Below are 14,432 nucleotides of genomic sequence, written 5' to 3' on the forward strand. Positions count from 1 at the left end.
AATCTTTGACACTCTCACTCTCTCGCTCACACACACGTGCAGTCTTTGACACGCTCACTCTCCCACAGACACACACAAATATGCACAAATCAGCACATGCACCCTGTACATGAACCTGCATGCACACGCATACATAAGCACAAACATGCTCGTAATTCCTTGATTAGAAAGCAACAACAGCAGTAGGCTTTTCAAAAAACAGGACAGAAAAGTGGGGGACCATTGTAAAACGTCTGAACACATTTATAATCAATAAACTACTGAAATTCTATTCTCTCATTCTATTCATTCGCAAATGAATAGCCCTCGCTTTATCACACAGGAAAAAGCTTGCATTCAGCTGATAACCACAGGCTAAGTCTTTTTTCCCCATCGTCATGTTTTCCCGCTGTATTGTTTGGTAGTTAACTATTATTGGTTCAAGGCCTTTGCAGAAGGAGAGTGATTGAACACAGCCTTGAGTTTACATGCTGATTGCCCCAGATAAGACTCTTATTACCCCTGAAGTGGCCTGGAAGGTCGGAGCCTTTATGGGCCAAGTCCGGTACCACAGAACCATGTTTAGATAGTAACAGATGGGGAACAGATCCGGCTCAGATTTGGCGCTCCGCCCCAGAACTAGGTCAGAACCAACCCACTACTCAGGGAGGCCATTGCCTTTTTGGACCACATTTGGTTCCACAGAACCGAGCTTAGAAAATGACCAAGTCTGGGCCAGTCATGTTCCACATTCAGTGATCCACGCCAGAACCAACCCAAACCAAGGCTATCGCCTTTTTGGACCACATTTGGTTCCACAGAACCGAGCTTAGAAAATGACCAAGTCTGGGCCAGTCATGTTCCACATTCAGTGATCCACACCAGAACCAACCCGCTATTCAGGGAGGTCATTGCCTTTATGGGCCAGGTCCAGTTCCACAGAACCGTTTTAAGATAATGACTGAACGTGGAACATGGCTGGATCAGATTTGGTGATCCACACCAGAACTTACCCTCTATTCAGGGAGGTCATTGCCATTATGGACCACATTTGGTTCCACAAAACTCGAGCTTGGCCAGAACCAGGCCAGAATCAAACCCACTATTCAGGGACAGCAGAACAAGATAAGTGATGTAAGTTACAGACATGAGTGTTTTTCAGTGTGTGGTTTCTAAGTTATCCCGTTGCTAACAATAAGCCATATAGCGGCCATTTTGGCTGGTGTATCAATAACACAGAATCCAAAACGTCTCTTTGAATGACCCTGCGGGTACATGACACACACAATGCACGACCTCAGAGTTTCCAGTGCACTTCAATCATAGAGAATGAAGGGAAACATGCACTTTGAGTCGTTCTATTGAAGCCAAAAAACAAGCCACAATGTCCTGGATGTTTCAGTAATGCAGAACAATAAACAACAGCTAAGGCGTCAAGGTCTGACAGGGTGCACAACCAGATGCACACTTTTGATTTTTTTTTTTTCTTTTCTTTGTTTTGTTTCTTTTTGGTTTACCAGATTTGTTTTGCTTCATTTCCACTGAAGCAAGTTTAGAAAGCAACCGTCGTCTTTCTTGCCCTCCGCAGACTCTTGTCCCCCCCCCCCCTCTCTCTCTCTCATCACATGACATTTTCACAAAACCATAAAAAGACAGACACACACACACACACACACACAATGAAACAAACATTTAGACACCTCAGAACATCTAGCATGAGCACGCACACACACACACACACACACACACACACACACACACACACTCAGAAACAAACGTTTACACACCTCAAACATCTTGTGTGTTGACGCTGAGGCCAAGGCCCACATCGCAGAGGCCAGCGCTGCTGTGACACACAGACTCACCATTGTCATTGTCACACAGAGAGGGCCAAACTCAGTCACGGGAGACAATAGCTCCGCAGTGTGACATCTGGGACCATAAATCGCCCTTCTCCCAACACATAAGCCAGGTCATAATGGCTACTCTGTGTTAGGACTGACAATGCCGTGTTTATGCTCGCTACAAAGACAAGAGAAAGAGAGAGAATTCGCTCTGAAGAATGTCAAAAAGAGGAGAAGACGACGACGGCTTGGTGTATTTCACCTCAGTTGTTGGATTGACTTGAGGGCGATCGAAGTCTCTTCAGCAGCATAATTAAAATGGCAACCTCAAAGAACACTCAGATAAACAGCATTTATAAAGAGGTGAGGTCAAGTGGTTTGGCCTCTCTCACTTATCTTCCTCACTTTAGCGAAAAGGCCTTTTTGTTTTACTAGTGAAGTCCTGTCAGGTTAATTTACTTAGTCTTCACAGCTGCCTTACGTCAGGAAATGGATGTGAAGGACTGTGGGAGTTGTAGTAGTTCCAGACTATTTTATGCTCACTGTCCACATGGCTGGGTCACTCTGCCTTTGTGTTGGGTAGACACACATGCATACACAACAGAACACATCAGTGCATATATACATGCCAAACTGCATGCACAGTGTCTGTCAAAATGATGGCTTCGGGGAGTTGTAGTTTTCTTTTCTCATTGGCTCTCTGTGTTTTAGATGGGGGACAGAATTGTGAGCATCTGTGGGACTACAACAGAGGGCATGTCACACAGCCAGGCTGTCAGTCTGCTCAAGAATGCAAGCGGGCCCATTGAGCTGCAGGTAAGATACAAACCCACACACACACACACACACAGTCATACAAGAGCAGCTGCATATCTAAACACACATATTAAAGAAGTACCCAGGTAAGACACACACTAAAACATGTCCATGTACGCACACATACAATCATACCACTGCAGTAGTACCACTTAACTAACACACACAGAGTACTGTGCTTACAGACTTGATAACATGTTTGGATAAATGACCATGTCCACACAACCACAGTCAAATGCACAGCTGCCCAGATGGACACAAGCACACAAACGCGTACACACACACACACACACACACTTACTGTTACACGTCACTCGACACACACTACACACTCTGCCCATCTAAATAGACAGCCAGTGACATTGCTGTAGTTTAGGCCTGGTGTCTCAGCGCTCGATCTCTACCATCAAGCAGAAACAGACACACACACAAACATAAACACAAACGCCAGCAGTACACACAGTCACCCCCATGGCTTAGGCTTATCTGAAGGTTTAAAAAAATGATAGGCTCTGTGTGGGTGTCGGCCATCTTCTGTAAACATGCTGTCATCACTCTGTAGAACTGGCTTCATTGGTCGATAAGACAGATGCAGAACATAATTGATGTTTTTTGTGCTGGTTGTTTGTTTTGTGACTTTGGGCTACTGACCTCTCATTGTATTGCCCCTGCGTGTGTGTGTGTTTGTGTGTGTGTGCCTCTGTGTTTATGTGTGAATGTGGGTGTTGTGTTTCTCTTTGTCCCTATCTCTCCCTATGTGGGTGTTGTGTTTCTCTTTGTCCCTATCTCTCCCTACCTGTTTGTGTATGTGGGTTGGTTTGTGTGTTCTTTTGTTTATGTGTGTGTTTATGTGTGTGTGTTTGTGTGTGTAGGTGGTAGCTGGTGACACCACCGTGACCAGTCCTACTCCGGAGCAGGCAGCTGCTGGTCTCGCTGTGTCGGGCCTCACGGCCAGCAGCATCTTCCATGATGACCTTGGGTACTGCTTACCTCTTTTCACACATGCAACACCTCTCTCTCTCTCTCTCTCTCTGTCTCGCCCCCCATTTTTCTCTGTCTCTGTATCTCTCTCCCTCCCTCTCCAGCCATCTTCCTCTCCCTGTTGCCCTTGTTACACTTCATTTCACTCTCAGCCACACAGACACCCCAAGCAGACAGAAACACACACATACTTCAAAACCGAAATAAACACATGCTACTTTGTCACACAGTGACATCAAATTGAACACACACAGACAGACTGGCACACACAGACAGGCACACAAACACACAGAGATAGACAGGCACACACAGTAAGGGCTGTTGTTTGGTCAAGATGTGTGTGTGTGTGTGTGTCCTCCGGTCTGGCTGTGTGTGGCCTGTCCCCTTAAATATGTCTCCTCATTCTTTCTCTTAGGCATTTTGTTTACCTTTTCTCTTCCTGTTCCTATCGACTCCATCTCTGTCTGGTTCTCTCTCCTCCTCTTCTGCTGTCGCTGTCTCTCAAAAGCCATTCATAAGGCAAAGTTGACCTTTCACCCCTGAAGCACACAATAGGAAATACCCCTACAATAATACAAAATGTACTTAGAATAAATAACCCCCTACAGAACTAAACAAGTAGGCTAAACCCAGGGCTAGACATAAAGTTAGCTCAGGGATAGCTTGTAGGCTAAACCCAGGGCTAGACTAAAGTTAGCTCAGGGAAAGCTTGATTGTAAGCTAAGCTAAAATGACAACCAATACGTAGCTGACTAGCAGTAGCAAGTTTGCAATTGTCAACATTTTCTTGCTAGCCTAATAGTAACAACGAGCTAGCTAGCTACCTACCTACCTAGCTTAGGAACATTGAACACTACATTTCACTTGAATTGTCTTAAATTACATTGCGTTTTGTGATAAAGTGTTGCTGTTTAATTTAGCTGACTAGTTAGTTATCACTGGATAGCTGTATAGTTGTGTATGCATTAAAGCTTTAAAAAAACAAAAGCAATGTCAGGGTTCCCACGGTACCTGGAAACCATGGAAAACATGGAATTAATTTTTTCATTTTCCAGGTTTGGAAAAGTCATGGAAACTGAGCAAAAGTGAACACTTACATGGAAATTGAAACAGTTGTCCTGGAAAATTTTATTGGATGATGTGTAAAATAGTAATAAAATGAAACTATTGAGCACAGAATTAAGATGAATTTATAAAAACCCTTTACATGTGAACAGCTTTTACTGTAGATAGAAATGGATGATCCCAGGTTGTAGAGCATGCTCTTGGCATCCTATCTGGTATGTTGGAATTTGATGCAGGCAACCTGGTGATATGGACTTTAAAAGTATAGTTTCGGATTGGTGGACTTCGGGAATATTAACGACAAACGTTACTCGCAATCTCAATAGAAGGGTCAAATACATGCATTTCCCAGCCAACACAGGAGCCTTGACATCTACAGTGAAATTTCTTATGCAAGTTTATCCTCAAATGTAAGTAGCTGTGTTTTAACTGTGTGGTAAACCTGGGTTTATCAACGTTAGTTAGTAAGCAGTTCAATCTTGCTAACTAGCTAGCTGCAACTTGCTAGCTAGTTAGCTCCAACTTGCTAGCTAGCAGCTTACACTAGAATTGTTAAGGTAATTTTTACCTTGCTTTTAAAATACTAGAACTATGTTTGATCCCCATATGTATTTCACTCATTGACTTTTTCTAAAACCGAGTTATTCACCACATTTAGGTTTTTAATTTGGATTCATTAATGATGGTTAGCAAGCACATGCAGTGCAATCTTGCTAGCCAACTGTAGGTAGAGATAACGTATTTCCGCTGGGATCCGTTTTGAACAGCCAATCACTTGTGTGTTTAGTCGTATGACTTTGTAAAAGTTCGGTTAACAAGTCAGTTGAGTATTGAGCCGTATAACTTCGCAGAAATAAAGAAAAATATAAAAAACAATTGTTTAAAAGGCAGGCGATCGACACAATTTCTCTACGAAAAAATAAAGGTCCTGGTATTAGCCAGTCAAACAGAGTAAAGCACCCACTTCCGGTTTCAGTACGGATCCCACCGGAAATACGTTATCTCTACCTACACCAACATTCAGCTTGCTAACTAACTAGCTAGTGTTGGCTAGCTTGCATTGCTAGCTAACTACCAATACATTTTCACATTAGGCTGTGACATTACTTCTATACTAGTTGACATGACCAGTCTAGTCTTGATCAATTTTGTAACATTCATTCTTGTATCTATTTTTAGCTATTTTGTGATTTTTCGTTTAAAAAAAAAAAAAAAAAAAGTGATACTACTAAATAGGAACATTTGGGGTGAGACATTTTTGAGAGAACATATATCAATCCCAGTGCTCATGTGTCTCAAAGTTCCAGTTCAATACATTGTTGTTCATCTACAGCTTGTTGCATTATTTCATGCATTGATATTATCAATAAGACATAATCTCTAAGCATTTACAATGTAGACTTGACTGGCACATCTTTTAAATCAAGTAAGTAGTCAGGTGTCCTAGCTAGGGGGTTGTGTGTGTGTGAGGGGAGGGGGCGCGGATGGGGGCGGAAAGCTTCAGGGGCCTATAGATCAGGGGTTTTCAACCAGGGGTCCGTGGCCCCCTGGTGGTCCGCGACGGCATTGCAGGGGGTCCGCGACATGAGCCTATGTTGATCAGTTCACCATTGACTTTTTTTATTTTTATAAATATAACTTGGCCCGTCGACATATTTATGTCTTAATAGCCAAGTCGCATTGCCCAAAATACTGATGTAGACCCATATTCAGCGAAGAAATTTCACTGACAAGTATTATAGGCAGAATATGTGTGCGGGGGGAGGGGGCGTGGCGGCGGTTACAAACATGAAATAGAAGGGTACGGGACTAAAAATCAGTGGGCCACGGATTACTTCCTGGTCAGAATGGTGGTCCCTGGGACAAAAACAGTTGAAAACCCCTGCTATAGATCATCACTTGATATGGTACCTGGAAAATCAGGAGGTAGCATGGAATTTTTTTTCAATGCAAGCGTGGGAACCCTGAATGTTTGAACGTTTGAGTAAAGGCTGTGTTAAAGGCAAGGGGTGTCATAGATAGATAGATAGATAGATAGATAGATAGATGAATACTTTATTAATCCCGAGGGAAATTTAGGCCTTAAACACTCACATTCACTAGCTGTAAAATGTTCTTTTTTTTTTGGTTTAGTTTTTTTTGCGTTCTCACATGCAGCCTCTCCAGGTAATGTTTCGATAAGTACACAGCTGCAGTACATTTATGCAGTTAAGTTAGACATCCCATAACTGCTCAAGTCTCGCATCGCAACCTTACCTCCCTCACTCTTTCTCTTTCTCTCTTCTCTCTTGGGTTGGCCATCCCCTCTGTGCACACGTCACCCCGCTACTCATTGAGCTCCACTGGCTGCCTGTAGCTGCGCGCATTAAGTTCAAGTCACTTATGCTTGCTTACAGAGTGATTGCTGGCTCTGCTCCCACCTACTTAAATGCTACTCTTGTAAGGGCAAATGTTACCCCCAGGATGCTGCACTCGTCTAATGAGCGTCGTTTAGCACTGCCGTCTATGCAATCTAGACTATTCTCATTCGTAGTTCGACATTGGTGGAACGAGCTGCCTAGCACTACCAGAGCAGGGGCGTCCCTCTCTACCTTCAAGAAGCTCTTGAACATAACTCTTCAGAGAGCACCTCCCTTCCTAACTTGCACTTCTGCTACTACTTAACTTGCACTTACAGCAGTTACATTCCTGCATTCCTTTTCTATTTCTTATGTAAAAAAAAAAGTATTTATTGTTACGCTAGGTCTCTATTGCTCGTAGCTTGACTGTTCTCTCTCCCCTGTACGTCGCTTTAGACCAAAGCGTCTGCTAAATGTAAATGTAAATGTGTGTCTGACGGACACCTTGAGGGTCACACAGGGCCTTTGAGCTCAGGGCATAGAACACTCTTGGGGCCCTTAAAGAACTGTGCTTATGTGCTCACTAACATGATGTAACTTAATGACTAAGGCCTTGTGACCGTCATAATGTTGATGATCAACTTAACCGAACAACCTGCAAGGCAACGTTTAATGTCTACTCAACGTCAAACCTTTAATTCAATCATTACAAAATGCTAAGCAGTATTCAGTGCAGACGTATATGTCTGTATGTATGTAAATGCTTTTAATTCACGTAAATGAGTGCATCCTTAGTATAGGTTTTATACCTATTAGGTTAGATCACCTTTAGGGTGAGGACTTTGCCCTCAGTCTGTCTATCTGTATGTCTCAGTACATTGTCTGTCTGTCTGTCTGTCTGTCTGTCTGTCTGTCTGTCTATCTGTATGTCTGTCTGTCTCTATCTATTCTGGATATCAGCTCTCTAACCCCTCTCTCTCGCCCCCCCCCCACCCAACATTCAGACCCCCCCAGTATAAGAGCATCACTCTGGAGAGAGGGCCGGACGGACTGGGCTTCAGCATCGTGGGGGGGTTCGGCAGCCCCCACGGAGACCTGCCCATCTACGTCAAAACCGTCTTCGGAAAGGTCAGGATATTTTGGGTCGTTGATGTATGCCTTTAAACCCTCATTCTAAGGAGTCAGGATATGTAGAGCTGAAGTGTGTGTGTGTGTGTGTGTGTGTGTCAGTCTGCACACTTGTGTGTGTGTGTGTGTGTCAGTCTGCACACTTGTGTGTGTGTGTGTGTGCCGGTTTGCACACTTGTGTGTGTGTGCGTGTGCGTGCCGGTCTGAACACGTGTGTGTGTGTGTGTGTGTGTGTGTGTCGGTCTGCACACGTGTGTGTGTGTGTGCGTGCGTGCCAGTCTGCACACTTGTAGCAATGTAGGTCTGTATGGCTCAGTGTGTTTGTTAACAATGTGTCCGTGTTTATGTGTGTGTGTGTGTGTGTGTGTGTGTGCATGCGTGCGTGTAGGGTGCGGCAGCAGAGGACGGGCGTCTGAAGCGAGGCGATCAGATAATGGCGGTTAACGGACAAAGTCTGGAGGGAGTCACTCACGAGGAGGCCGTGGCCATACTCAAGAGGACCAAAGGAACAGTCACACTTACCGTGCTCTCATAGTCACACACACACACACACACACACACACACACACACACACACACAGACACACCTCTCGTAATACAGTTTTAGAAACACACACACACACCTCATAATACAGTTTTAGAAACACACACACACAGTTGCATTAATTAACTGTGCAGTCTTAGACACAAACAGTATAACTCAATATACCGTAATAAACAGACAAACACACACACACAAACTCACTGTGACAATATACGACCCACACACAGACTCTTCTTCACGCAGTTTGCTGTCAAGGAGAATCACATATATACATAGACATAACCACTGTGATTTTGTAGACAAACACACCAGTGCACGTGCACGTGCACACACACACACACACACACACACACACACACACACACACACACACACACACAAGTTTACACTGTGAAGGTGAGAGTTCACATGTACACATTCAGTGTTGGTAACACACACACAAAGCCATAAATATCTTGATTTATTTAGACAGGGGGGATAAGCACACCTAGAATAGGCTTGATTTATCTCAAAGTGTGTGTGTACAGGTGTGTGAGTGTGTCATCACACATGTTGGTCGACAAGCACATACACACACACACCCACACATGCCATGCATGCAGAGGAAACACTCCCTCTGAAAACACACACACACACCCAGACACACACAAACACACACACACACAAACTACATCTGTCAATGTGTATTGTGTAACGTGTAGAATTTGTATTTTTAGCTATGAGTCACTTTCCCCCGAACCTCCTATCTCAACAGAGAGATTCCTCTGAAAGCACTGGAACTAAAGCCGCCCAGACTACTCACATCTGCGCGCGCACACACACACACACACAAAACACACACACACGAATCACAATTCAATCGTATAACCGAGTCACACAAACTCTTAGAAACAATCACGTGGCTTTACCTAAGCCGTATCATCATCATCATCATCATCATCATCATGTCATTCTATGTAAAGGACCAATAATTCTACACTCCAATTCTACACTCCATGAGCAGCAGACGGGCCCAGAACAGGCCAAGAACCGGCCCAGACCCGAGTTTACTTTATTATTGTATTATATTCAGTCCAACTGCACTACGGCCTGCTGCTGCTGCTGCCGTGACCCCGTATATCACCCCATGTGTCACTGTTTATTATTCCCCCCTTGTGTTTGTAGAATATACAGCTCATAAGGCTAACTTGTAAACGCTGTCTTATGCTGTTATTTCCTATATGGAAGAGTCTGAAATTGGACACACTGTTACAGGCTAACCCGTGAGAATATTTGGGCAGTTAAAACTGTAAGCTCCACATGGAGGTATCTAATAACCATGTCAGCCAATGACAATCCTGGATTCGTGGAGATCATCAAGCACATATTTGACTGAATCACTGCTGATTTTTTTAAAGAATGTACACAAACGGTTACTGAAGAAGTGTTTTCCCCAAGCTATCCCTTGAGTTGTTTTGATGTCTTTGTGGACATGAGTGTTATAACATGAAGTACACACACTCCGAGAAGTACACACACTCCGAGAAGTACAAACACTCCACTAAGACGGAGTAAGAGAACAAGAGAAGTGTAGTTGCTGCTTTAGACTACTGTAAAAAAAAAGAAGAAAAAAGGAAAAAAAGTTTGTTCAGTATTTTATCTTTCAAGTGTTACTGTTTTTGTTTTGTTTTTGCTTAAGCGTTACGCCTGTGTAACTCCTCAAGTGAAAACAATTAGTCTAATAGATTATGAGTTGAAGATATAAAGTTTGTATGCAAAAAAACACAGCACCACAGGCTCCTAGAGGTCACACGTGTGTACTGCACCAGGATGCACTCGTCACATATACTTACAGTGCATTACATCCACAGATCCTCCTTCAGTCTAAACGAAGTCCACATGCTTCATAATCCGTCACAAGAAAAGAGCATTTGGCCCTAACTTAGCTTGGCTAGGCCAATGCTGAAGTCAAGCTCTGTAATTACCACATGGTTGGGTTTCATGGTCCGAGGGCTGCTGTCATAGCACTAGGGTTAAGGTTAGTGAAGGAGATTAAAATAAACCTTAGAGTCCCCTGGGATTGTTATCATACACGTGCATGTATACACGTACACACACACACACACACAAGGTTTCTTGTGTTGTGGCTTGTGACAGAATAAGGCTCTTTCATGTGCAAATGACTGTACCCAGCATCCAAACGGCCTCATTTTCTTGTCCCATTTTACCCAAGAGCTCATGTCAACGCACACACACACACACACAGATTATCTTCCATGGACTAATGGATCCATCAGTGAGATGGTTGCTTATTGTCTGAAACCGTTGGCAAAGTGTTTTCCCCCAATGAGCCACGTTAGAACAGTAGGACCCTAGAGTCAGACACACTAGGTAGACACCTTCGCTAGTTTTGCAACTATGTAAATAGACGAAAAATCCTGTTGAAAGTCAAATTCAGAGAAGTTTTATTTTGACGGCTGCTGTCTCTGCACCTCGAGTAAACACCACACACGGCTGCTTCTCCTTCAGCACCATCACAGTGTTATGTTATTCTGCAGCTCAAGTAATAAAAGTGACCTTCAGACCTCATCCTTTGTCTGGGTTGTTTATTTGTTGGTGTGTTTGTTTTGGTTATTTATATATTTGTTTGTGTGTTTATTTATTAGAGTTTTAAAGAATTTTTAAAGAAATAAAATATAAAACATAAACATACGGCCTACTTCTATCCCTTTATCCATAGCACATTAGCCTAAGTCTGACATCAGATAGATTTTAAATATTTTTTCTTTTTTACCATACTGTCCAGTTACCCAGGGACTATTTTCATCACCTTTTGCCCAATTTAATGGATTGCTCTCCAGTGCCACCCTATTAAAGTTCTGGAGGAACACAAACACTCTGCGACCCACTGGGAATGATTCCCACCAGCGTAGGCTCGCTCTCTACTTCCTGTAGGCCCTGGTGCGTAGTAACGCAAATCCCTCCACAATCCCACACACCCAGATACCGCACACAGGGATGACTTCATCGTGCAACACAAATGCCACCTCATAAACTATGTAGACACTGGTGATTTATGAGAGCACTGATGAGAGCAGCCATTTTTACGCTTGCGCTGGAAGCTCAGCTCCAGGCCAAGCGTAGATTACAGGCTGTGCGCACGAGTCTCTTGGCATGCTCTAGGAAGCTTCATCATAAACTGGTCCTCTGAGATACATACATTAGACATTATACGGCCACGACGCTGCAAGATTACACTCAGCGTGTGAGGGGAAAACAAGTTAGGTCTTGTATGCCAGCTGCCTGAATGATCTTCACAGGGAGTGAACGGTGGGGCAAAGGATATTTTTGTTAGGTTTCTGCTGCTGGAAATCCTGGAGCCAGTTGTGCTCATCCTCAGGACCCCAGCTGTTAGTGGAGGGGCCCCTGCTTTTGAGCGCGCTTACTGAACACACAGGAGCACCCAATTATGGCTAGAGGGGTGCTGACCCACATCCAGCAGGGGAGCGGGAGATGAGAACCTCGGGAGAGAACCTTTGAGAAAGCGAGACGGGTTGATTCGCGGGGCGCGCACAGAGACAGTCGGATCAGATTGCATTGTGGGAGGCCGTGGCTAAGAGAGTGTCTGAGTATTCGTCATGGCACTTTTCCAGATGCTGCCCTGAGGTAAATCGGCACAGGCAATGTCACAACATGTGTCTGGGTGTTATGTTCTTTAAAGCAACGTAATGTGGGCTTTAACTGTTTTAAATTTTCTTCATTAAAGTGTAATGCACAAGCACAAGCTTTTTTTTTTTGGTTGCTAGGCGTTGTTTTTGTTTTGTTTTGTTTGTTTGCTATTTCATAACAAAAAACAGTCATTCCCACTGTTTACTGTTGTGTTCCGGACTCAAATCCCAGGGGAAAAAAATATAAAAACAGCTTTTGCAACACGATGCCGCTGGACTATGTCAGTTACCTTACTAATTCCAGTCCTGCTGTAGTTAATATTTGCAATGCAAATCTGTTTGATGTTAGATTAGTTTCAGACAAAAACTCCAATGCCTCTTTTATGCCTCAAAAACGGCAATGGCTCTTAAATCTACACAGATACAATCCTCGACGTTTATGATGCCAAGACACAGGCCCTGCTCCCCAACCTAGGCTTGTGCTTTTACAGTCCCCTATTGAGCATTCCCAGCAAAGTGCTGTAGCAGGACTAGTGTCTGTGAGTTAACCGTGAAATGCAGTTAACTGCAGTGACAGTTCAACAGCAGTGCTCTACAAATGTCTTGAAACCATTTACACTGCGAAGACAGCTGTGTGTGTGTGTGAGACAGATATCATGTGGCATGTATACTTCCACCTGCTTGAGCTACTCTTGAGCAAAGTAGACAAGCAAACTACCCTCCCCCACGCACACACACACACATATATATCTCCCCAGGCTAATGGTTAAGGGCCTGCGAACACCTGTTGCCTGTCTACCTTCCAAACCACCCCCTTGACCCTGCTTACCTAACATACCCCTAGAGCCTCGACCTAGAGTGTGTGTGTGTGTGTGTGTTTGTGTGTTGGTAAGACATGTCTAGCCACTGGGACTGACCTGTACATGCCCCTGAGGTTTTGCCCCTCTACCGTGCCCTGTAACATGTGACCCAGTCAACTGCCCCCGCGGGCTGACCCTCCTAGGGGTCCGGGGCCCAGCCAGTGGCCCCGTAAGGAAAGCCTGTTGACTCAAAACATTGCGCAAGAATAGCTCAGGAGGAGAGGTCTCCGGTGGGAGTCGTTGTTTTTTCAGGGTGCTGTGTAAACTCTGAGATCACATGAGGTACTCCATCTGAGATTACTTAACATTTGTGTATGTGTGAGTGTGTGTGTGTGTGTGTGAGTGTGTACGTGAGTGAGTGAGGGCTAGAGTCTGTATTTGGGCATGTCTGAAGCAGGCATATGAACATGTTCACTGGGTGGGAGGTTTTTGGTCGAAAGTACTGGGAAAGACTGTGTTTGCATGTGTGTGTGTCGGTTTTAAGGAATGGTTCGAGACAAATGGTAAGATTCTGTGTGTGAAGAGCATGTTCGTGTGTCTGTGTGTGTGTGTGTGTGTGTGTCCATATTTACTCTAGGGTCTATTTGGACCGTTTCAAGTTCTACAAAATGCAGACTTGTACCGTCAGCCTCCGAGCCATTCAAATGTTCTGGAGAAGGTCAGCCAGTCATTTGGACCGCGCAGATAAGAGACCTCATTCCTGAACAGGAAATGGAAAAGCACCAGCGTCCTCCTTCGGCACACCATCCCTCCCCAGGCTTCTATCAGCACTCAAACGAATTAGCAACAGGCAAATGGGTGGTCTCCGTGGATTTCGCCCTTCTTGGGGGTGGGAGGTGTACTTGTCATCTGTTAAAACAAAGATGAATGTCAAACACGGGGTCCCAACAGGTGCTGGTGATCGAAAGGTTAGGAAAACAGAGCCCAGTGACGAGAGGAGACAGTCTGGCCGACAGTCTGTGTGTATGTGTGTGTGTGTGTGTGTGTGTGTGTGTGTGTGTGTGTGTGTGTGTGTGTGTGTGTGTGTGTGTCTGTGTGTGTGTGTCTGTGTCTGTCTGAGGTATGTGTGTGTATGTGTGTGTCTGTGTCTGTGTCTGTCTGAGGTATATGTGTGTGTGTGTGTGTGTGTGTGCGTGCAGAGTACTTCCCTGATAATGCAGTGTGAAGCCGCACGATTGGGATGTTATAGCATGGCTGGCATACCAGGGAGCTTTGACAGCGGAACAAGT

General features: G+C 44.3%; 1 protein-coding gene across 7 annotated transcripts in view; it reads left to right on the forward strand.

The window, feature by feature from the left end:
- The window catches only part of LOC105903070 (multiple PDZ domain protein), a 78,339-nt gene extending 67,075 nt beyond the window's left edge, over positions 1–11,264 (forward strand). For 5 of the 7 annotated variants that reach the window (XM_042710467.1, XM_042710469.1, XM_042710470.1 and 2 more), the window contains 5 exons: positions 2,535–2,639; positions 3,512–3,618; positions 6,819–6,851; positions 8,029–8,152; positions 8,541–11,264. In XM_042710467.1, coding sequence (XP_042566401.1) covers positions 2,535–2,639; positions 3,512–3,618; positions 6,819–6,851; positions 8,029–8,152; positions 8,541–8,687 — 516 coding nt within the window. In that variant the 3' untranslated portion in view covers positions 8,688–11,264. The remainder of the gene's footprint in view (positions 1–2,534; positions 2,640–3,511; positions 3,619–6,818; positions 6,852–8,028; positions 8,153–8,540) is intronic. The other 2 variants (XM_042710468.1, XM_042710473.1) reach the window with 1 other exon arrangement.
- Positions 11,265–14,432: the final 3,168 nt, after the last annotated feature.

The sequence above is a fragment of the Clupea harengus genome, chromosome 18 (assembly GCF_900700415.2).
Source record: "Clupea harengus chromosome 18, Ch_v2.0.2, whole genome shotgun sequence".
NCBI lineage: Eukaryota > Metazoa > Chordata > Actinopteri > Clupeiformes > Clupeidae > Clupea > Clupea harengus.